The 22,087-nt window shown below is 51.3% G+C and overlaps 1 protein-coding gene across 2 annotated transcripts; it reads right to left on the bottom strand.

The window, feature by feature from the left end:
* Nucleotides 1–3,545: 3,545 nt before the first annotated feature.
* LOC117098387 (putative serine protease 47) lies at nucleotides 3,546–16,626 on the bottom strand. Of its 2 annotated transcripts, none has more exons than XM_033236885.1 (6): nucleotides 16,267–16,626; nucleotides 15,008–15,170; nucleotides 13,279–13,556; nucleotides 10,158–10,324; nucleotides 6,489–6,580; nucleotides 3,546–3,611 (listed from the first exon to the last, which is right to left on the bottom strand). In XM_033236885.1, the coding sequence occupies exons 1-6, from the start codon at nucleotides 16,478–16,480 to the stop codon at nucleotides 3,590–3,592; spliced, it is 936 nt and encodes a 311-aa protein (XP_033092776.1). In that variant the 5' UTR covers nucleotides 16,481–16,626; the 3' UTR covers nucleotides 3,546–3,589. The 2 variants fall into 2 exon arrangements, with proteins under 2 accessions (XP_033092776.1, XP_033092777.1); XM_033236886.1 differs by having other exon boundaries at nucleotides 13,327–13,556.
* Nucleotides 16,627–22,087: the final 5,461 nt, after the last annotated feature.

The following is a 22,087-nucleotide window of genomic DNA, read 5'->3' as shown; positions in this document are numbered from 1 at the left end:
GAAAAGCACTATAATGGAAAAAGGAATTGTATTTCTAAGAAATACACAAGTTAACTAAAAATGAATCATAGATTTAAATGTACACTTTAGTACACTTTTAGTACCTTTTAGTTCCCTTTCTTTGGTTGAAAGCGAGACATGATATACTGGGCAAAAGGAACAGAGGTGAAGAGGTTGTTTGTGTAAGGCTCTGTGTTTATCTAGCTGGTAGTTAGACTGTCTTTAATGTTTGGTGTTGCTGTAGGTATCAGAGGCAAAATTTACTCTTGTGTCCTTGTTAGTATCTCCCCTGTTGTCTTTGAGTTTCCCTAGAGACTCCTTATTAAATAAGTGCTGAGGCAGTCAATTCCTTCCCTTATAATTCCCTTATTATACAAAAGTCCTACTGATGTGGTGGTGAGGTGCTTATGTGGGAGAAGAAATGTTCCGTAGTCCTGTGATTAGGTCCCAGGCACAGTGCACAGTGAGTCTATGCTCCCAGGCTGTGACCTGCACATGTGCTTCTCAGTAGCCCGTGTCCCTGGTGGGACAGGAAGGCACAGGGAACTGGAGTTTAACACTTCTCTTTCCCCAAGTCAGTTAGGCTCTGATAAAACCCCAATACATTAGGCTCTGGTAAAAATAGTTTCTCTTAAGGATAGGCTTTAGGAAAGTAGAACTAATGTTCTGCCCTTATTTCAAAATGGTTATTTTCCCATAGTCCTGCCAAAATCAGGAGGGGATTTTTCTCTGATCTACACCCTGAGAATCTGGTAAGGCTACCGAAGGTAAAACTCCTGAAAGTTGAGGCTCTCCTAAGACTGGATGTGGAGTTTTTAACTGTCAAGCTCATCCACATTGAACCTTCAGCACTTTGTCAATTACAGTTTAGGTTTTCCTACCCCAGGATTGGCTCCAATGGCCAGCTTTTACATCTCAGCTTCCCTTCAGATTGACTGGGATTCTCTGTATCTGCCTGTCTCCAGTTTTGAGGGTAGTAGTTTGCCCTGTGACCTCAATTCTCTGACAGATCTAAGAAGAGTTGTTGATTTTCAGTTTGTTCAGCTTTTTTTTTTTTCTTGTTTTGAGAGTGGGAGTAATGACTTCCAAGCTTCTTATTCTCCAGACTGGAAACTGGAAGTCTTTCATTGATCTTGGTTCATTTCATTTCCCTCCCATAGCTTGTCTGGGGATGACTTTGGCAACAAAAGCAGCAGCCCATGCCAGTGCACCATCTGGGAAAATAGGGTGGCCCTGATGATGCCTCTAGGGCCCCTCCATGCCCTACTCCAGTCACGCCACTGAACTCCAACCTCGGCAACAGAGCGAGACTCCATTCAATAAAAAAAAAAGCTACTCAACCCTAACAGGCTGCAGTTTATCTTTAGAAAGAAACTAAACCAGGATAAGCATACTGAGCACTTATGTTGGTTTCAAGTAATAGGGAAACTAACTGTGTGGGAACTAAGACTTGGTTGATCTGTCGTGTGGGCTAGGTATGTATCCCCATCCTTTGGTTTAGAGGCCTGAAAGCATCCGGGAGGACAGGAAATCACCTAATCCCTGGAACAAGGTGTATCACAGGCAGGCCCTCAGGACACAGCCAGCCTGCAGCTGCCACGAAGGAGGGGAATAGTGGCTCTGGGGCCAGTGGAGTGGCTAATACTCTAAACAGAACTGCCCAAGCTCCCCCAGCCTCGTGGAGAACATGCGTGGAGCACATGCTGTCTTGGTAACTCACTGACCTCTCAGAGTCCCGAGCAGCCCTGCTGTGAGACCCCATAACTGAGCTTACCGCCAGGGCAGGGAACACTTTCTCTTCCACTTCCGGAGACCGCTGAGCTCCAAGGCTGGACACTATTAGTGGACATATTACTAGGCATAGCAGTACCTCAGCAATGGAACTCTGATCAGAGGCAGGGACTGCTGGAAATACCCCTACAGGAGTGGATACTTTGAAGACACTTTCTTCAGGCCTTACAATATTATTTTGGGATGAGAGTTCCTGCATGAGTAATAGAGGGTTTAAGCCAGTGCGGTCCTGGTGTTGACGTGCGTGTGAGTCCATCTGTGCCCCTTGCCTGTGAGGGTACAGGAAATGTGGCCAATACCAAGACTGGGGACAATGTGCACTGGACCTTTCGGATGGTGCCTTGTCCACACGGACATGTGCTAAATGGGAGCTCTCCCGTTTTCTTGTGGCCTCTGAAGGCTGGGGGTAGGCTGTGCTGAGAGACCTCTAGGAGTCCTGCTGGCTGCACAGGTCTGTGTCCAGCAGGCTTGCAGGAAGGATGGCCTAGGACACTATTTTGAGGCTTATTGCCGGGGCACGAAATCCTGGGTCAGCTAAGTAAATAAGGTAACACCAGGCTCTACCAGCTGGAGGAGTGCAGAGTTTTTGGGGCAGGGTTCGCCAAGGGCCGTGGACAGGAGGGAGCAGGTTTATGCAGGACTGGGGGCTGGGGAGATGGGCAGTGGGTCAGGTGCCTGCAGACTTGGGGAAAGCAGGGCCTATGGGGACAGGTGAGGAGGAGCAGGAATCGTTCCTGGGGGCAGAGCTCTGAGCATGGCTGACCTAGACCTCAGCTTTTGGCCTGGCATCAGGACCCTTTTCCATCTGCTTCTGTCAGTCTTTCCCAGACCCTCATGTTTTGAAAGCACTCTAGCTATAGGCTGGAACCCTCTTCTCATGGCTGGGATCCTGCTCCTCAGTCCTGCTCAATTACTTTGTGCACCAGCCACTTCCCTTTTCCCGTCTCCACTGGGAGTCGCGTCGAACCTCCCTCCTCCATGCCCCAGGAGCGCTGTTCCTCTACTTCAGAGAAGCCCTTGCTCCCTGGCGCTGTGGACACCAGCTGCAGTGTCAGCTCCTCTGAAGGCCTGGGCGCTTCCTGTGGCAGGAGCGGTGTGAATGCAGACTGACCCCTCCCTCCCAGCTGGTGGCCTCAGCTTCCTCAGCATCCCTAGTGTCCCCTGACCCCTGCTTTCCTCCTAGGAGCCCACAGTTGAGATTCTCTCTGTGAGGTCCCAGGTTCCTGCCCTGGGAGTCAGACAATGAATCCTATGGAAAGGGCAAGCACTAAGGAGCAGGAGGGGCCTGGGAGGGTGGTGCGGGCTGGAGGAGGAGCAGATGACTTTTATTGGGTTTGGTTTTATGTTGCCAAGCTTGATTTGGGGAATGGCAGTTGACAGACAGAAAAGCCAGGATTAGGAACCATTTAGAGGGACAGTGGGCTGGGGAGAGGGAGGGTCCAGCATGGACACCCAGGCCTGAGCAGAGAGAAGGGGTCAAGGGGCACTGTGGTCATCACAGGGTCTGCCATGGGGCCCTGAGGGTAAGTGGCAGCAGGAGCCAGGTCTGTGGCAGCACAAGGGCTGCGCAGGGCCCAGGCAGGCCAGCAGCCCTCAGAGGCTTGGGTGGAGAGTGGGTGTGAGGAGCCAACGCGGGGTCAGGAAGAGGGGTGAGCCTCATGACTTCGTCGATCCAGTTGGCGAAGTAGGTGACCCTGGTGAAGATGCTGGGGTAGGCAGGATGCCAGCAGTCCAGGCTGGCATCCTGGACTCCAGCTGGCCAGCCCAACCAGGACCCAGGCACTGGGGAGGTAGCAGACTAGAGGCCCCCCGGAATCACCCTGAGGACAAAGAAAGCAGAGTTCACTTTGGGGGCCGAGTGTGTCTGAGACACCCGGTGGCACCGTCGGACGCTCTGCCTCCGCTCTCTGAGTCAGGGTCCCGCTGCAGACCCACCAGATAGAAATCTCCAGGCATCAAGCTCCCAAGCTGACCCTCAGGACAATCACGGATCTGAATCTATCACACGTGAAACCACCCTCCGCCCTCTACACCCGCAACAACACACTGCTTGAAGCCTAGAGGGGACAGCTGTATGTACAGGGCCTGAGAGGGGCCGAGTCTGTTAGCAAAGCGCAGCCAGCTGAAAGCTCTGCGCAGAGCACAGCTCTTGTGCACCCTAAGCTGCAGCAGAACATCCCCTCCGGGGGCCCCTTCCTTTTTTTGTTCATCTGGGCCTTGGTTTTCTCTCAACCTTTTGGTAAAGTATCTTTAGAAAGTGCCTATGCCCAGGCCCCGTGGAGACAGTCCACATCACTAGGGAAGCAGGCAGCCGTCTCCAGAAAGTTGCTGGGAGTTACTGGAGTCCTGAAATGCTGTCAGGGTGGGATCATGCAGTTGAAAGCCCCCTATATCATGGGCCAAAAAGTGAGACCCAAAGAAAGGGTCTCATCCAGGCATGGTAGTTCACGCCTGTAATCCCAGCACGTTGGGAGGCCAAGACAGGTGGATCACAAGGTCAAGAGATGGAGACCATCCTGGCCAACATGGTGAAACCCCATCTCTACTAAAAATACAAAAAGTAGCTGGGCGTGGTGGCATGTGCCTGTACTCCCAGCTACTCGGGAGGCTGAGGCAGGAGAATTGCTTGAACCCAGGAGGCAGAGGTTCCAGTGAGCCAAGAACATGCCACTACACTCCAGCCTGGCAACAGAGCAAGACTCTGTCAAGACAGACAGACAGACAAAGAAAGAAAGAAAGAAAGAAAGAAAGAAAGAAAGAGAGAGAGAGAGAGAGAAAGAAGGGAGGGAGGGAGGGAGAGAGAGAGAGAGAGAGAAAGAAAGAAAGAAGAAAGAAGAAAGAAAGAAAGAAGAAAGAAAGAAAGAAGGAGGGAGGGAGGAGAGAGAGAGAAAGAAGGGAGGGAGGGAAGAAAGAAAGAAAGGAAAGAAAGAAAGAAGGAAAGAAAGAAAGAAAGAAGAAGAAAGAAAGAAAGAAAGAAAGAAAGGAGGGAGGGAGGGAGGGAGGGAAGGAAAGAAAGAAGGAAGGAAGGAAGGAAAGAAAGAAAGGAAAAGAAAGAAAGAAAGAAAGAAAGAAAGAAAGAAAGAAAGAAAGAAAGAAAAAAGAAGGAAGAAAAAAGAAGAAAAGAAAAAGAAAAAGGGGAAGGGGAAGGGGAAGGGGAAAGGGTCTCATCTTCAGGGTGGTGGGAGGCAGGGCCCACAGCCGGCTCTTCCACCTGTTAGTCCAGTGTGCATCTGGGGCAGCCAGTGCGGGCAGTGCTCTTGGGAAACACCGGGAAAAGACACACCCCTCCCCACGGTGCTTAGAGAAATAAGCCAACCGACCCTGTGGAAGTGGGAGGACATTTCATATCCATGGATCACAAAAAGCTTTCCTGAGCTTACACTGAAAATAGGAAACAGAATCCACCTTTGTGAGGTCCAGAAGAGAGGGCCCAGTTGGTACAAACCAGGAGAGGACGGGGCAAACCTTGCAGTAGGGAGCGAGCGGGCAGAGGGAGGTCCCAGAGCCGCAGAGAGGCAGCTTGGAGAACTGTGTGTCGGAGGGTGGGGGACACAGCACCTGTTTAAACCATCAGTCTGGTGCCATGTAGAGAGAGAATAGTTGCTGAGCACCAGGTAGAGAGGAGGGACCAGGGAGGCAACTACAGGAGGAAGAAATGGTCAGATTTGGGATGGCATTTTGAAGGAGGAGCCAAAGGACTTGTGGACTCTGGCCTTTTCTCACAACCAGGGAAATGGTGTGGAGACAAAAGGAAGAAGGCTGAGAACTCAGCTCCGGGGTCTCCAGCACTGAAAGGCCAGGAGGCCCAGCCCCTCTCAGGCCCTGTACACACAGCTGTCCCCTCTAGGCTTCAAGCAGTGTGTTGTCCCAGGGGTAGAGGGCAGAGGGTGGGTCCACGTGTGATGGATTCAGATCCATAATTGTCCACTCTGAGGGTCCGTTCAGGAGCTTGATGCCTGGAGATTTCTATCTGGTGGGTCTGCAGTGGGACCCTGACTCAGAGAGCAGAGGCACAGAGCGTCCGACCGTGCCACCTGGTGTCTCAGACACACTCAGCCCCCGCGCCCAAAGCTAACTCCTCTTTCTTTGTCCTCAGGGTGATGCCGGGGGGCCTCCAGTCTGCTATCTCCCCAGAGGCAGCTGGGGCCTGGCAGCAGGAACTGAGTGCAAGACACACTGATGTGTCAAGGGAGCAGTGACTCTGGCAAGGCAGAGGCTGTGGACAAAGTGGCTCTGGTGGCATGAGAGGGACAAGCCTGGATTGGGTGATTCAGTGCAGTCAGCCCTGGGAGGAGTCTTCAGGGAAGAAAGGTGGAGAAATGGGCAGTAGCTGGAGGAGATTTTTGCCTTGCCTTGACGTGGGAGGCATGAGAGGGAGAGCAGGGGACACAGGAGCAGGGGAAAGGCCCCAGCGACCCAGTGCTCAAGGATGGGCTGGCCCAGGGTGAGCCATCAGGGCAAGGGGGAGAGACTAGACAGATCGGGGTGGGCAGATGTGGGGCCAAGAGGAGCGAGCTTCTCATTGCTTCATCTTCTCAGTTTGATGAGAAGCAAGACAGCACACTGACAGGGAGGGGCCTGGTCTAGGGGAGTGGAGGCCAGGGGAGAGGGAAGGGGTGACATGGGGCCGTCACTAAAGAATGCTCCCATAGACATCCACATTCTCATATCTGGAACCTGTGACTGTGTTATCTTACATGGCATAGGGGACTTTGCAGCTGGAGTGAAGACTCTTGAGATGGGAGACTATTCTGGAGTGTCTCAAAAGGCCCAACATCATCACAAAGCTCTTTATAAGGGAAGGCAGGAGGCAGGAGGGTCAGAGTCAGAGGAGGAGATATGACAACAGACACAGAGGTCACACTGACAGCTTTGAAGATGGAGAAAGAGACCACGAGCCCAGGAGTGCGGGCAGCCTCTAGAAGTTGGAAAAGGAAATTGAATCTCCTCTAGAGCCTCCAGAAGACACCTTGATTTTAGACTTTTGACCTCTAGAACTGCAAGACAATAGACATCTGTGGTCTCAGCTGCCCACTTGGTGATGATTTGCTCCTGCAGCCCTGGCAAATTCATGTATCTGTGGTCTCAGAAGCCCAGTTCGTGGGGATTTGCTCCTGCAGCCCTGGAAAATTCATGTATCTGTGGTCTCAGCCACCCAGTTTGTGGGGATTGCTCCTGCAGCCCTGGAAAATTCATGTATCTGTGGTCTCAGCCACCCAGTTTGTGGGGATTGCTCCTGCAGCCCTGGAAAATTCATGTATCTGTGGTGTCAGCCACCTAGTTTGTGGGGATTGCTCCTGCAGCCCTGGAAAATTCATGCCCGGGGTCTTCTTGGGAGTGGAAAGTGCCTTCGCTGTCTCAGATCCGCCCTCAGTGCTTCCCTCCTCAGAGTACCCACCCAGCTTGTTTGAGGGCAAGAGGAGGCCTGGTCCTCCAGGCAATGGTCCCTGGCTACTCCAGGCCTCAGCGATCCATGCAGGTGAACCACCTGCTTGCCAACATCACGCTTGATTCTGGGCCAGTCTGGGAAAGACAGGAAGGACTCCAAGGGTCTCCTGGCCCTGACCCCTGGGAGCTCTGAGTAGGCAGAGGAAGTCCCAACATTAATGACTACTGTGGAGACAGAGGAAGCCACGTGTAACTGGTGGGCCTGGTGGTGAATTCCACATTGAGTGAAAGGGTAGGTCTAAGATAGGCCCAGAAGAATGAGTGCAACTCAGATAGAGGAAAACAGGCAAGGCCAAGAACATGCAAGCCAACACTTATTAAGCACCTGCTTAATGCCAGGCATGGTGCTACATTTTCTACAGGAACCTTATGAAGTGGAGGCTGTTAGCAAGCCCACTGCACAGGTGAGAAAACTTGGCTAAGGTCACAGCACATGCAAGTGACAGAGTGAAGACTGCAACCAGCTCTGTCCTGCCCACAGTCTGAGCACTGAGTCACCCTTCAGCTCTGTCTCTCCTCAAAGCTGTTTTTGCGTGCTCCATGCAGGGAAGAGAAGAGAGCCACGGGATGGAGGCGGGGACCACAGCAGATGACTCAGCAGGAGATGAATCCAGATGGAATCTCACAGACAGGCAGTGGTGGCTGAAAGGCTCAGGAGATGTCCACCTCAGTGGTGTCTTCAGCCTGGGCAAGGAACTAGAGGAGGGGCAGGGCTGAGGGCACTGTGGGATGTCCAGCAGGCAGGCAAAGTGTGCTGGTCCTGAGGCTCCAGGGACATGGCTTTCGCAAGAGAGGCTGATGGAGAACAAGGCTGGAAGGGAGCTGGACTAAGGACTTGTTGGCTGAACTGCACCAGGGCTGGGCACTGGGCAAGCTCCCTGCTCCCCCTGGGGTACAGATGACTCTGTGAGGAGAAGGGGCCAGGCCACAGCCAGAAAGGAGGAACAATAAAGTATGTGGAGGTGGACGGGAAACCAACAAGCCTGGAGCTGGCTCCCGCTGGGCAGGCAGATGGGCCGAGCTCCCTCCCACTACTCAGCGAGCCTGCCTGGCAGTATCGAAAACAGTGCTGCCAATGAACCCAACCCATGGGCCGGGGGATTCAGGGCTCAGACTAGGGGGCAGGAAAGACCTGGTTCTAGTTTTCAATCTATCGTTTTGCTAGCATTGAGGCCTTAGACAAGCATATTCATTTCCAAGGGCTTGCCATAACACACTGCCACCACCTTGGTGGCTTAGAAGCAACAGAAATGTATTCTCTCACAGTTCTGGAGGCCACAAATCTGGAGTCAGCGTGCTTCCAGGGACACACTACCTCCAAAGGCTCTAGGGGAGGACTCTCCCTTGGCTGTTCCGGCCCCTGGCAGCACAGGCACTCCTTGGCTCGTGGTGGCATCCCTGCCCTCTCCACGTCTGTCCGCACATGGCCATCTTCTGCATGTGTGTCTCTATGGCCCCTTCCCCTCTTTTAAGGACACCAGTCATTGAATTTAGGGCCCACCCTAAATCCAGGATGGGTTCATCTTGAGATTCTTAACTAATTACATCCGTAAAGATCCTATTTCCAAATAAGGTCACACTCTGAGGTTCCAAGTGGACGCTATCCTTCCAACCACCTCATGGAGGAGGCCTTGGAATCCTGACACAGCTGATGAGGACCCAGGCTCAGGAGGTGAAGGGCCTATCCCAGGTCACAGCGCAGGCACATGTGGTGAAGCAATGTCTCTCATTCCAGGGTCCCAGCGCTTTCCTGTCTGCCCCACAGTGGTGTCTACGCAAAAGCTCAGCCCACAGATGTCAGCTCAGGAGGCTACAACCTGTGGGAGAGGTTGTGGAGGCAGGGTTGGCCTTGGAGTCACAACACCTGGGCCCAGGTTGTGCTGCCTCACTTAGACTAACCACTTTTCCTCCCTGGGCCTCAATTCAATGAACTTATGTACAGAATATATAAAGAGCTCCTAGAAGAAAAAGACAGACAACCCAACAGAAAAATGAGAGGAGAAAAAGGACTTGAAGGGAAACTTCATAGAAGATATCTAATAATAATAAACATACAAAAAAATTTAAGCCAAAAACCACTACACACTCACCAAAATGGCCAAAATGAGAAAAGATGAAAAGGAATAAGTGGTGAAAAAAGAAGCTCTTATCCTCTGCTAGAGGGAAGGCTGTTTGCTATCCTCTGCCAAAGCTGAACACACAGACACACCTTTTTATCTAGCAACTCTACTCATGGACTTCTATGTAATAAAATATATTCCTCTGTGCCCCAAAGACACATACAAACATGTACATAGCACAGCTACTCATAATACCTCCAACTTGGAAACTACTCACATACTTATCCAATGTAGAATTCAGTTCACACAACAGCACGCTATAGAGCAATGAGAAGGAACACACCATAACAACGTGTAATAGTATGGACGAATCTCAGAAATACACTGTTAGGACACGAAAGAGTGCTGACTGTAAATTCCACTTATAGGAAGTTCAGAATACAAGGTGTTAAAAGTGAAGGTGTTGGTTACCCTTGGGCGTTAGTGATAAGAAGGAGGCACATGGGTGCTTCTAGGGTGCTGGTAACATGTTGTGTCAGTGCAGGAAAGTTCATCAAACTATATGCTTATTAATTATGTACTCTCGTGTGTATATATTATGCTTTAATAAAAAGTTTAAAATGTATTTTAAAATGCTGTTTGAGGATCCTTCCAGCAGATGTTCCTGCTGGGGGGCTGGGGAAGGGGCTAGTCTAGGGGAGACTTCTGAGGGATGGAGCCCAGGAGGACACGCAGAGGAGAGGAAACAGGAAGTCCACAGGACTCCACAAAGAGAGCAGAGGCAACACAGAGACCTGTCCCAAGGGAAACTGAGGCCAAGAGAATATGCAAAGGAAGAGTGGAAATGACCTTACTCACTTTGCAGATGGACTTTCCTGTCGAGAAGTCCCCCCCACACAGCATCTCCTCATGCACAGCGTAGGTCTCGCCTTTGCCAGTTCTTTGCCCGTATAAGGTATTACAGAGTGTGTTCTCAATGAGGCCCACCTTGCCCTCCTGGAGATAGAAGGGTGGTGACAGTTGCACTGTAGAGATAAGGGGGAGGTCAGTGACATGCCCTGCAGGTTAACTAAGAAAGCTGAGGCTACTCTGAGCCCCTGCTCTGCCTGACTGCTAACCACAATCCCCCAAATGCAGGTTTTCTCAGAACTGCTGAGCTTTCAACGCTGCTTCACTCTGCTACCCATCCTTGATAAGCTTCTCTTCTTTTTCTCAAACCTTTGCACATAGTCATCCTATTCCCTCTACCTCTCTCATAGCAATAGATCCACCTCTTATTCTACAAGAGGCAAATCCCACCAACACATGACTCATTTATTGGGACTTAGCAATTATTCACTGACCAACTTATCCTTTCATGAACCGTCCCATCCATTCTCCCTCCATCTATCACTAACCTTTCTTCTCCACCCATCATCCCTTCCACTCACCCATTCCTCCATCTATCTATCTTCCCACACATGCCCATTCTTCCACTCACTTTCCACACATTTGCCCATCCATCCATCCTTTCATCCATCTCTCCATCGAGCCCTCCATCACTCACCCACCTATCCTGCTCTCCACCTATTGACACATCTATCCACTTCATCCATCCCCCCTCACCAATACTTCTATCTACACATCTATCCAAACATCCATCTACCAACTCAAATATCATCCATCCATCCACCCATCCCTCCACTTACCTTCCATCCATGCAGTAACCCATCCTTCTATCAATCCATTATCCATCCGTTTATCCATCCATCCATTCATCCATCCATCCACCCATTTACTAACCCAATCACTGATCTATTCACTCATCTATTCAGTTATCCTGGTGCTATATTTTACATGCTAATGATATAGATAATTTTTAGTAGAAAGTGACAGATTAAATGAAATAATAAATTTAAAAATATTTTCGATTAAGTGATATGAAGAAAATAAAACAGGGAGATGTGATAGAGGGGGTTGCCTATTTTAGCTCATATGATTAAGTAAAACCGAGAAAAAAAAAGCTGAATAGTAAATGCAAAGAAGTGATTCATGCAAAGATGAGAATGACAAGCAAGCTAAGAAAAAAAAGAAAAAAAAAAGCCGCAGCTAAAGGCCTGAGATAGAAATAGCCTTGAGATATTCAAGGAGTACCCAGGAGGCCCAAGAGGATGGGGTGGGGTATGTGAAGGCTGCAGTAAAAGATGGGGTATGTAATGGCTGCAGTAAAAAATGAAGAATGGAAAGGGTGCATTGGAAGGTGGGATATGTCATTGACTGCAGCAGGAGATGGGGTATGTGAAGGGTGCAGTTGAGATGGGGGGTGTGAAGGGTGCAGTTGAGATGGGGGATGTGAAGGGCGCAGTGGGAAGTGGGGGATGTGAAGGGCGCAGTGGGAAGTGGGGGATGTGAAGGGCGCAGTGGGAGGTGGGGGATGTGAAGGGCGCAGTGGGAGGTGGGGGACGTGAAGGGCACAGTGGGAGGTGGGGGATGTGAAGGGTGCTGGGATTGCAGGCATGAGCCACCCGGCCTGGCCGGGTGTCTGGATTTCATTCTAGGCATAAATGAGAAATTACTGTAGAGTATTGAACAGGGAAGTGACATGACTAATATTTAAAGTAACACTCTGACATCCACGTGGAGCCTAAAGTGGGGGCACAGAAGAATGGAAGCTGGGTGACCAGTTCTGAAGCTACAGGCAAGAAATGCTGGTCTATCAGTGTCATGCAGCACAGTGGTACCAGCCCAGGAGCGCCAGTTGGGATATTAAAACAAGTATATGTTGCCTCTACCCTGAAGTCATAAGCAGTTGTGTGTGTGAATGCTGGGAGCCAGCCAGCAGATGATCAGGGAAAGCCCCCTCCATCTAGTAGTCAAAGGTCATGGATGCTGGCAGAGCCCCGCTCAGTGAAGACATGTTCTATCAAAAATACATACAGCACCTCTGTGAGAAATACTAACCCTACACATAATTAAACATATGTTCTTCCTTTTTCCTTAACATCATACCATAAGCATTTCCCTAAACTATAAACACTCCTTTCTTCAATAAATGCTCTTGTGTATAAGTCTTTGCCTACATTTCTTTTCTACCCATCTAACAGTGAAAACACACACGACTCTCTCCTCTGTCATTCAGTCACATAACAAGACTGTGAAGTAGATGAATGGCCCAGGTTAGGATAAGAGCAAAGTGAGGTTTAGAGATGGTCAACAGTTCTACGTCGCAATCATTCTAACGGGATCACGCAGCCTCAGAGTGCAGAGCCACCACGTGTTTTTTCTCCACTCTTCCCAAGCACTTCCCAAGCAAGGGACGATCCAAGTGTTTGGTGGTGACCTACAATGGGCCAGCTCCCAAGCATGTCTTTGGAGTTCAGTCGAGTCATCTCAGACCCATGACTGGTTAAAACCTTAAAAGAGTGGCTCATGCCTGTAATCCCAGCACTTTGGGAGGCCAGGGTGGGCAGATCACCTGAGATCAGGAGTTCAAGACCAGCCTGACCAACACAGAGAAACCCCATCTCTACTAAAAAGACAAAATTAGCCAGGCTTGGTGGTGTATGCCTGTAATGCCAGCTACTCGAGAGGCTGAGGCAGGAGAATTGCTTGAACCGGGGAGGAGGAGGTTGCAGTGAGCCGAGATCATGCCACTGTACTACAGCCTAGGCAATAGAGCGAGACTCCATCTCAATCAATCAATCAATCAATAAAACCTTAAGATGAAGAACCACGAAGACTCAAAGAACCCAGATTCTGGAGTCTCAAAAGTTTAAGATTCCCAGACTTTCAGAGCCTGGGACTCAAAGCTACGGGATCACACTTTCAGAACCAGAAGGGCCCCAGCGTGGTGGTCCTCACCTTACCGGTCACGGAAATGAGGCACAGAGGGCCAAGTCCAGTGGCTTCCTCTTTGCCTGGCTAAGCCATCCTTCCTTCTTCCTCTCTGCCTCCCTCTCCTCCCCTCCCTCATCCTCCCGCCTCTCCCACACCTCCTCACGGTCTTTGGTGAGCATTCCCCAGCCGGTTATCCAACAGGACACGTTACTGGGCAGCTGCAGGTCCTGGGATGGGAGGCAGACGGGGACAACGTAGGAAGTGAAGTTCACAGGCAGGTGCAGCTGCAACATGGCAATGTCACTCCCAAAGGGGTGGAGCTTCTCAAAGTCTGGATGGGTGATGATCTGGTGCACAGACATCTTCTGGGTGTGCTGGGTTTGATGATACAGTTGGGTGTTTCCCAACAGAACCTGATAGTTCTCTGGGGCCTGGGATTTGCTGGAGGAGGAAGGGCCCATTTTTACCATCCTCTGGGAGTGCGGGGCAGCACTCTCTTCTTACATCCACGTGTAACTGCCCACACACCTCTGGGTCCTTCTCCCCTGACACGATTCCAGGTAGCTTTGTATCCCCCTTTCAGGAGCTCTTCTTTTTTTGAGGCTAATGGATATTCTACTCACAACCTCAGGACATGTGGCCTCCCCAGCACACCCTTGAATCAGAGGAGCAGAGAATCCCAGTGCCAGAAATGTCCTTGGCAGAGTCATCACATCGAGCCCTTTTATTTTACACAAGAGGAGCTCTGGCTTAATTCTGGCTCCAGCCTGACCCTTCCGAAGGCGACCTATGACCCGCTTCCTGGCCTAACCACCTTTCCTGCCCTCCCCAAGGGTGTCTTCCCCACTGTTGTAAGCACTCATAAAGGATTTGTTCAATGTCCAGATGAGTGCATGAAACTGATGCTCTCCTTGTTCCTGAACACAAGTGATGAAACTTCTGACCTTTGTGACTTTGTTCACATGGGTCAGCCACCAGGAAAGCCCTTGCCACACTCCCCATGCCAAAGCCTCCCCTTCTGGCAAGTGCCTGCAGCTCCTCGTCCTCCCTCAAGACTGCAGCATCTCTCTGGATGCCCCGGCCTCACGTCAGCTCTTCTCACTCACTGTGGGCTTTCTCTCCTGCATCCTGCTTGTTGGAGCTTGTGCCTCGCCTTCCCATAGAGGCACCTTCACTTGGGGTCTTGCCACACCCTGTGCCATAGACAGTCTTGGGTGGTGTGACACCCAGGAGATGCTCACAGCGCCCAGTTGGAGTCTCAAAGCCACTAAGTGCCCAAGCTGACTCCATACCTGGACTGTGATGCCTTCCTCTCCCTCTGGGTCCCTCCATGACTGTTGAGAAGCTGGGCACAGAGTCAGGTTCAGGAGGGTCAGAGGAGTTGCACCCCTGACTGTCCATGTCATTGGGCCCCACTCTTCCCACCCATGCATGCAGTCTGGCACAGCTCCTTCCAGGCACACAGTTTTACAGAAAAAAAGCATTGCCTGGCTGCTGGCTACATGCAGAGTCCCCAGTCCCTGCCTGGAGTCTGACTCACAAGAGCATGGTAGACACTGGCGAGGCGGGCAGCACAGACGCTGCCAATGCTCTCAGGCGTGTCTGGATTGAACAGACAGACATAGGGACCAGGGGACTCCCTGCCAGAGTTGAGGATGAAGGATGAGGAGGATCTGGGCAGATGGAGGGACAGTGGGTGGAGAGTGGGGAGGACAGTCCTGGTGGAGGGGACTGCGGGTCAAAGGCAGGCACTGCGTCAGTTTGGTGGCAGCAGACTTGCCCAGAGGAAAGCCCAGAGGAGAAAGGCATAACCCCCCAGCCCGCTAACCCTTGTCCCTTGCATCTTCCTCCCCATCAGCCCCTCTGCTGGGGCCCAGGGAAGGAGGACTCACTTGAGAAAGCAGTGGGCTGTCGACACCAGCCAGCGGGAGTCCATGAGGACAGCTCCACAGAGGTACGAGCCCCGGTAGCGAAGGCTGGCCTGCCATGGCCACTGACCAGCCGCTGCGTCCCGGCCACCGTAGATCTTCCCCAGCACCTTAGGCTTCCCACACACTGTGGAGACACCCCGGTCCACCTGCTAGAGACACTAGTGGTGCCCATGAATGCCACCCCAGTGAGGCCTCTGCTGTCTTCACAGATGGGAAAACCAAGGCCAAAGAATAGGTGACCTGGCCAAAATGACTGAGGGCTTCCCCAGCGTCTGCCTTCTATGGCCACTACCAGGACCAGATGAGAGTACAACTGAGCAGGCTCTGTGGGAATGAGGGCCCAGGGGTCTGGCAGGCAGGGCAAGGCTGACCCAGGGTGGCCACAGCAGCTCATCCGGACCTGCCAAGGACTGGTGGACTGGAATCCAGCCCTGGGACTTTATTTCCCTCCCTCAGAACACCTGTATGCCTACTTTGCAGATCAAAGAACTGAAGGTCTCAGGGGTGTCCAAGTGGCTGTGCCCCCTGCATCTCACCCCAGCACCCCAGGGAGAGAGATTCTCAGGCAGGAGTCTGTTGTGCTGTGTGACTTGGGGAAACTTGCTCCCCCTCTCTGATTCCTGATTTTTAGAAGGTGAGGGGATGTGGCTGATGTGGACAACCTTGGTTCTGAGACTCACACCTGGGAGGGAGAGCTGTGGGCCTGGACCCCTGAGACCCAGCGTCCTCTTCCCTGGCCTAGCTTCCAGGCCTCAAGAAGGGGACATGAGACCCCAGGGCCCACCCTACTCCCGGTGCCCAGCAGCAGTCCTGGTGCTGTCTCCCTCCACCCAGCCCCGGCACCAGGCCCTGGTGCCCCGTCCAGTTCCGTGGGCCCCACACTCAGTCCTGGGACCGAGAGCGGGCAGCCTGGCCCACCTTGCTCGATGTCATTTCTGGAGCCACCTGGTTGGGAGGGGAGGGGAGCCAGACAACGGATTCGGTTGACTTCGGGCCCTGGCACCAGGCCCAGAGCCCCGCCCTCCCCCCCACCGCCTCCGGCCTGCGGTTCCCCCATCTCTCCGTGACGCCCGCCTCTCCCGGACACTCCTCACCCCACCCGGTCTTGCCGAGCCCTCGACCCCTGTCCCCGTGGCCCAGTGGCCCCCTCGAATGCCCCCTGCCCCCTGCCCCCTGCCTCCGAGGCCGGCTCGGCCCCACACCCTCTGCTTCAAACGGACCTTGGGCTCTGACTGCGGGCTCCCGGCCCGGCTGCGACCCCAAGCTCTCGGTGGCCACCCCGGAGCTCTCTCTGGTCTCCCCCGGAGCCTGCGAGGGGTTGGGGGCGCGGGACTGTGGGGCACCGGCGGCCTCTGGGCTCAGGAGCAGCAGCGGCAGCAGAGACCAGAGCAGGGGCCCCGGCTGGGCTCTGATCCGCGTTGACCCCACACCCATCGCCTGACGCAAGGACAGAAGGAAGGGGAACTGGAGCCGACCCTGACCCCCGAAACAGGCGGTGACTCCGGGCCCTGACTCCTGGGAAACAGGTCCTGACCTCGCCCTGACCCCAGCCCCAGACTGGCGCTGAACCCAGTCCCTAACCCCGTCCCAAGACAGCCCCTGACCCCGCCCTGACCCGCCCCACGTCCGACCCCTGACACCCAGGAAGCAGTCTTTTGCCAAAGAATTCCTTAGGCAGCGGCAGTCCCAGAACAAAGGAGAGGGTGAAAGGTGCCGGGAGCTTGTCCTTCTCTCCACTACGGAGACAACTCACAGTCTCCAAATGCATCTCCTTTCTGGGAACTCTTTATCTCGGCACCTTGAAAGCTGTCATCTCTCCTAGTGTTCTGGGCTCCAGTTGGCTTTTCTAGATAGGTGAGGAAGAGGTGGAGAACTGGGGCAAGACGTGTCAAGAGTTTCCAAGGGCAATTTGGGGAAAAGATGAGAGGAAGACGTGAACATCTGTCCCCAGCTGGCTCATTGACTCACCCCTGTAATCTTAGCACTTTGGGAAGCCAAGACGGGAGATTCACCTTGCAGCCAGGAGTTCAAGACCAGCCTGGGCAACATAGCTAGACCTCCCCATCTCAACTAAGAAAAAAATAAAATAAAATAAAACAAACAGCTGTCCCTAGGTGGAAGAGGCTTGGTGTTTCTCTTAGGAATACCTGTTTCCATGGAACTGTGGGGACGACACCAGTCTCCAGGTCTGAGTTGGCAGCACAGCTCCACTGCACAACCGTGTGGGTTGAGAGTAATTTCAATGTCTACACTCCTGGAGCCATGCTGCTCAGAAGAAATATTATCTGAGCCACATATGCAACCTTAAATTTTACAGTAACAACATTCAACTAAAAAGAAATAGGTGAAATTGATTTTAATATTTTTTATTTTACCCAATATGTCAAAAAATTATTGTTTCAACATATAATGCAGATAAAAATCATCGAGATAGTTCACATTCTGTTTTCCATGGTAAGTCTCCAAAATGTGGTGTGTGTTGTGTTGTTTACTCACCGCACAGCTCAATTTGGCCTCGCGATGTTCAGGTGCACAATCATCATGTGTGGCCCAGGGCTCCTGTCCTGGACAGCACAGGAAAAGTGAACACAAACTCCCTCCTTGCTCTTCTCCCACACCTGCTAGCCTGTAAGAGGAGAAAGCAGCCCTTCCTGGGTTCAGTGTGGTAGTTCATGGTGGCTGAGACGGGCCAGAATCCCAGGGCTGCTCTGAGGGAAGAAGCTCAGTCTGGACTCTGGCCTCCTCTCTTGAAGAAATGGAGATGTGATCGGGCGTGGTGGCTCACGCCTGTAATCCCAGCACTTTGGGAGGCCGAGTTGGGGGGATCACGAGGTGAGGAGATCAAGACCATCCTGGCTAACATGGTGAAACCTCATCTCTACTAAAAAATACAAAAAATTAGCCTGCCTGGTGGCGGGCACCTGTAGTCCCAGCTACCCAAGAGATTGAGGCAGAAGAATGGCGTGAACCTGGGAGGTGGAGCTTGCAGTGAGCCCAGATCAGGCCACTGCACTCCAGCCTGGGGGAGAGAGCGAGACTCCATCTCAAAAAAAATAAAAAATTAAAAAATTAAAAAAAAGACTATTGGCCGGGCGCGGTGGCTCAAGCCTGTAATCCCAGCACTTTGGGAGGCCGAGACGGGTGGATCACGAGGTCAGGAGATCGAGACCATCCTGGTCTACACGGTGAAACCCCGTCTCTACTAAAAAATACAAAAAAAAACTAGCCAGGTGAGGTGGCGGGCGCCTGTAGTCCCAGCTACTCGGGAGGCTGAGGCAGGAGAATGGCGTAAACCCAGGAGGCGGAGCTTGCAGTGAGCCGAGATCGCGCCACTGCACTCCAGCCTGGTGACAGAGTCTGCTAGACTCCGTCTCAAAAAAAAAAAAAAAAAAAAAAGACTATTAGGGGAGCCAGAGATCACCTGTAGCCCCCTTTTAGTTCTCATGGGCTCTTCATCTGGATCTAGAAACCAAATTGGCACCAGGCAGATTGGTTTTTTTTATATGTAACAAATCATTTTTATTTCTTTTAACCTATTATTTATTCATTTATTTTGAGACAGGGTCTCTGTTGCCTGGGCTGGCATGCAGTGGTGCAATCACAGCTCACTGCAGCTTTGATCTCCTGGGCTCAAGCGGTCCTCCCACTTCAACCTCCTGAATAGCTGGGACTACAAGTACATACCACGCCCATCTAATTTTTTTCATTTTTTGTAGAGATGGGGTCCCACTGTGTTGCCCAGGTTGGTCTCGAACCCCTAAGGTTCAAGTAAGCCTCCTGTCTTGCCTCCCACAATGTTGGATTACAGACATGAGCCACTGCCCATCCTGACAGCCGTAGATTAACAAAAGAAAAGTATCAAATTTCATGAGTTTTACATGAACATGAGGATCTTTACAGAGAGTGAAGTCTGAAGAATTGGCCAAAGCAAGATGCTTTTATACTTTTTAGATAAAGAGCGATAATTTAAGAAAAAACGACAGGGCCGGGGCGGTGGCTCAAGCCTGTAATCCCAGCACTTTGGGAGGCCGAGACGGGCGGATCACGAGGTCAGGAGATCGAGACCATCCTGGCTAACACTGTGAAACCCCGTCTCTACTAAAATAAAAAATACAAAAAACTAGCCGGGCGAGGTGGCGGTGCCTGTAGTCCCGCTACTCGGAGGCTGAGGCAGGAGAATGGCGGGAACCCGGGGGCGGAGCTTGCAGTGAGCTGAGATCCGGCCACTGCACTTCAGTCCGGGCGACAGAGCGAGACTCCGTCTCAAAAAAAAAAAAAAAAACAAAAGAAAAACGACAGGACAAAGATAATCTGGCCACAGGCAGTAAATTTCCCAGGGAGTCACTAGGAGGTATGGGGGTGTCAAACTAGTGGAAGACAAGGGTTATTCATTAAGCACATGTATTTAGGTCCATTGCGGCCTCCAATTCCCGGTCTCTGGGGATAGGGCTCTGTCTTCACCCTGGTATGGTGAGGGTGCCCCTTCCAGAGGAAGCTTTATGGCTTATTTCGTTAAAAAGAGACATGTCAGCTCGCCCTTTCTGAAACTACAGTTTCTCCAATATTATCAACTCAAAATAATCCATATACCAATCTGACATATTTTGGGATGGCACGTCCCTCACTCCTTCATTTCCTTGGCTTGGAACTTCACTAGATGTTTTCGAACATTAAAATCTGAGTTGGTGGCTGTGGAGAGAAGAGTTGAGTTACAAGGGATCTGAAAAGGGAGAGAAGAGCATCAATTAGGAGGAGAATGGACAAACAGAATAATCTAAGGAAGTTTCCCACACTCCAGTAAGCCAGTTTCCTCTTGCTGGGAGTAAGTTCATCCAATAAAATGTTTTCCCCTCATTTATTTTGTGAAAAACGTCCTTTCTTTCTTTTCTTTCTTTCTTTCTTTTCTTTCTTTCTTTCTTTCTTTCTTTCTTCTCTTCTTTCTTTCTCTTTCTCTCTTTCTCTCTCTCCTCTCCTCTCTCTCTCTTTCTCTCTTTCTTTCTCTCTCTCTCTCTCTCCTCTCTCTCTCCTCTCTCTCTTCTCTCTCTCTCTCTCTCTCTCTCTCTCTCTTTCTTCTTTCTTTTTTGAGACAGAGTCTCGCTCTGACATCCAGGCTGGCCTATAGTGGCGCGATCTTGGCTCACTGCAAAGGCCACCTCCCAGGTTCAAGCCATTCTCCTGCCTCAGCCTCCCAAGTAGCTAGGATTACAGGAACATGCCACCACACCTGGCTAATGTTTGTATTTTTAGTAGAGACAACCTTTCACCATGTTTCCTAGGCTGGCCTCAAATGCTTGACCCCAGGTGATCTGCTCACCTCAGCCTCCCAAAGTGCTGAGATTACTCTATTTGTCCAGGACAATTTACATACAAGCAGTATTTTTTCTTTTCTTTTTTTGAAACAGGCTCTTGCTCTGTCACGGAGGCTGGAGTGCAGTGGCACGCTCATGGCTCACTGCAGCCTTGACCTCCTGGGCTCAAATAATCTTCCCATCTCAGCCTATCTAGTAACTGGAACTAGAGGTGCATGCATCCCACCATGCCTGGCTAACTTGTGGATTTTCTGTAGGGATGGGGTTTCATTATGTTGCCCAGGCTGGTCTCAAAATCCTGGCCTTCAGCGACCCTCCTGCCTCAGCCAATCAAAGTACTAGGATTGCAAACATGAGCCACCATACCCGGCCAGGCTCTCAATATTGAATAGAACTTAGAATTGTGGTAATCAGTAGATTTTAAATATTCTATCCAGTACATTTGTATGGTACTACCTTATTTATTTATTTATTTTTTGAGACTGATTTTCACTCTTGTTGCCCAGGCTGGAGTGCAAAGGTGTGATCTCGGCTCACTGCAACCTCCGCTTCCCAGGTTCAAGCGATTCTCCTTCCCAGCCTCCTAAGTAGCTGGGATTACAGGCACGTGTCACCATGCCCAGCTAATTTTTTTATTGTTTAGTAGAGACAGGTTTTCTCCATGTTGGTCAGGCTGGTCTCAAGCTCCTGACTTCAGGTGATCTGCCTGAGTGCCACTGCACTCCAGCCTGGGCGACAAGAGCAAAACTCGGTCTCAAAAACAAAAAAAAGATAGAAAGGCCTATAGTTCACAGATAAGGTCAGAGTGGCCTTTGTGACCCTAGGTTGGGGTTTATTCTGCCAGGCTTGCCAGAGTGACAGCTGTGCATCTCCATCCTCCATGTGTCTCTCTCAGTCCAGAGGGGAACAGAATGGGTTGCAAAATAACTGATAGAGGAAGCCTTTAGTTTGATTTTGGCTGTTACAGGGCTTAATTTTTTCATCTGGCCAAGTTAGTCCAGAATTTTGGTCTATCCATATGTAATTTCTGGTGTCTGCTAGGCTAACAAGGGGGGCAATGAGCGTCTCCAAGTTACACAGGGCTGACTTGGGAGCCCTTTATAACATCTGGTGATTTGGCACGTGTTTGCCCCAGGACAGGCAGTGTCAGGACTGCTCACGACCTTAGCAAGAGGCTCAAGGATGGGCATCCGTGGAGTCGAACCACAGGCTTTGATTGCAGTGCCTCATTTGGATGTGACCTAAGAAAGGTGCAATATTGGCCGGGCGCGGTGGCTCAAGCCTGTAATCCCAGCACTTTGGGAGGCCGAGACGGGTGGATCGCGAGGTCAGGAGATCGAGACCATCCTGGCTAACACGGCGAAACTCCGTCTCTACTAAAAAATAGAAAAAACTAGCCGGGCGAGTTGGCAGGCGCCTGTAGTCCCAGCTACTCGGGAGGCTGAGGCAGGAGAATGGCGTGAACCCGGGAGGCGGAGCTTGCAGTGAGCTGAGATCCGGCCACTGCACTCCAGCCTGGGCGACTGCGAGACTCCGTCTCAAAAAAAAAAAAAAAAAAAAAAAAGAAGGTGCAATATCCCTGCTTTCAATGTGGAGGGGAATTCCTTTCCAGCGACTTTAGAAGAGCAAAGGACAGTACTTGAGGGTTTTTCGTTTGTTTGTTTTTGAGACAGAGTCTCACTCTGTTGCCCCGGCTGGAGTGCAGTGGCGTGATCTTGGCTCACTGCAACCT

The sequence above is a fragment of the Trachypithecus francoisi genome, unplaced genomic scaffold, assembly GCF_009764315.1.
Source record: "Trachypithecus francoisi isolate TF-2019V2 unplaced genomic scaffold, Tfra_2.0 Lachesis_group16, whole genome shotgun sequence".
NCBI lineage: Eukaryota > Metazoa > Chordata > Mammalia > Primates > Cercopithecidae > Trachypithecus > Trachypithecus francoisi.
The sequence above is the reverse complement of the archived record's forward strand: the minus strand, read 5'-3'. Positions and strand labels throughout refer to the sequence as shown.

Coding starts and splice junctions, on each gene's coding strand:
- LOC117098387 (XM_033236885.1), bottom strand. CDS start 16,480: ATGGGTGTGGGGTCAACGCGGATCAGAGCCCAGCCGGGGCCCCTGCTC. Junction 15,171..16,266: donor GCCCGCAGTCAGAGCCCAAG/GTCCGTTTGAAG, acceptor GTGTCTCCACAG/TGTGTGGGAAGCCTAAGGTG. Junction 13,557..15,007: donor ACAGCCCACTGCTTTCTCAA/GTGAGTCCTCCT, acceptor TTCCTCCTCCAG/CAAATCCCAGGCCCCAGAGA.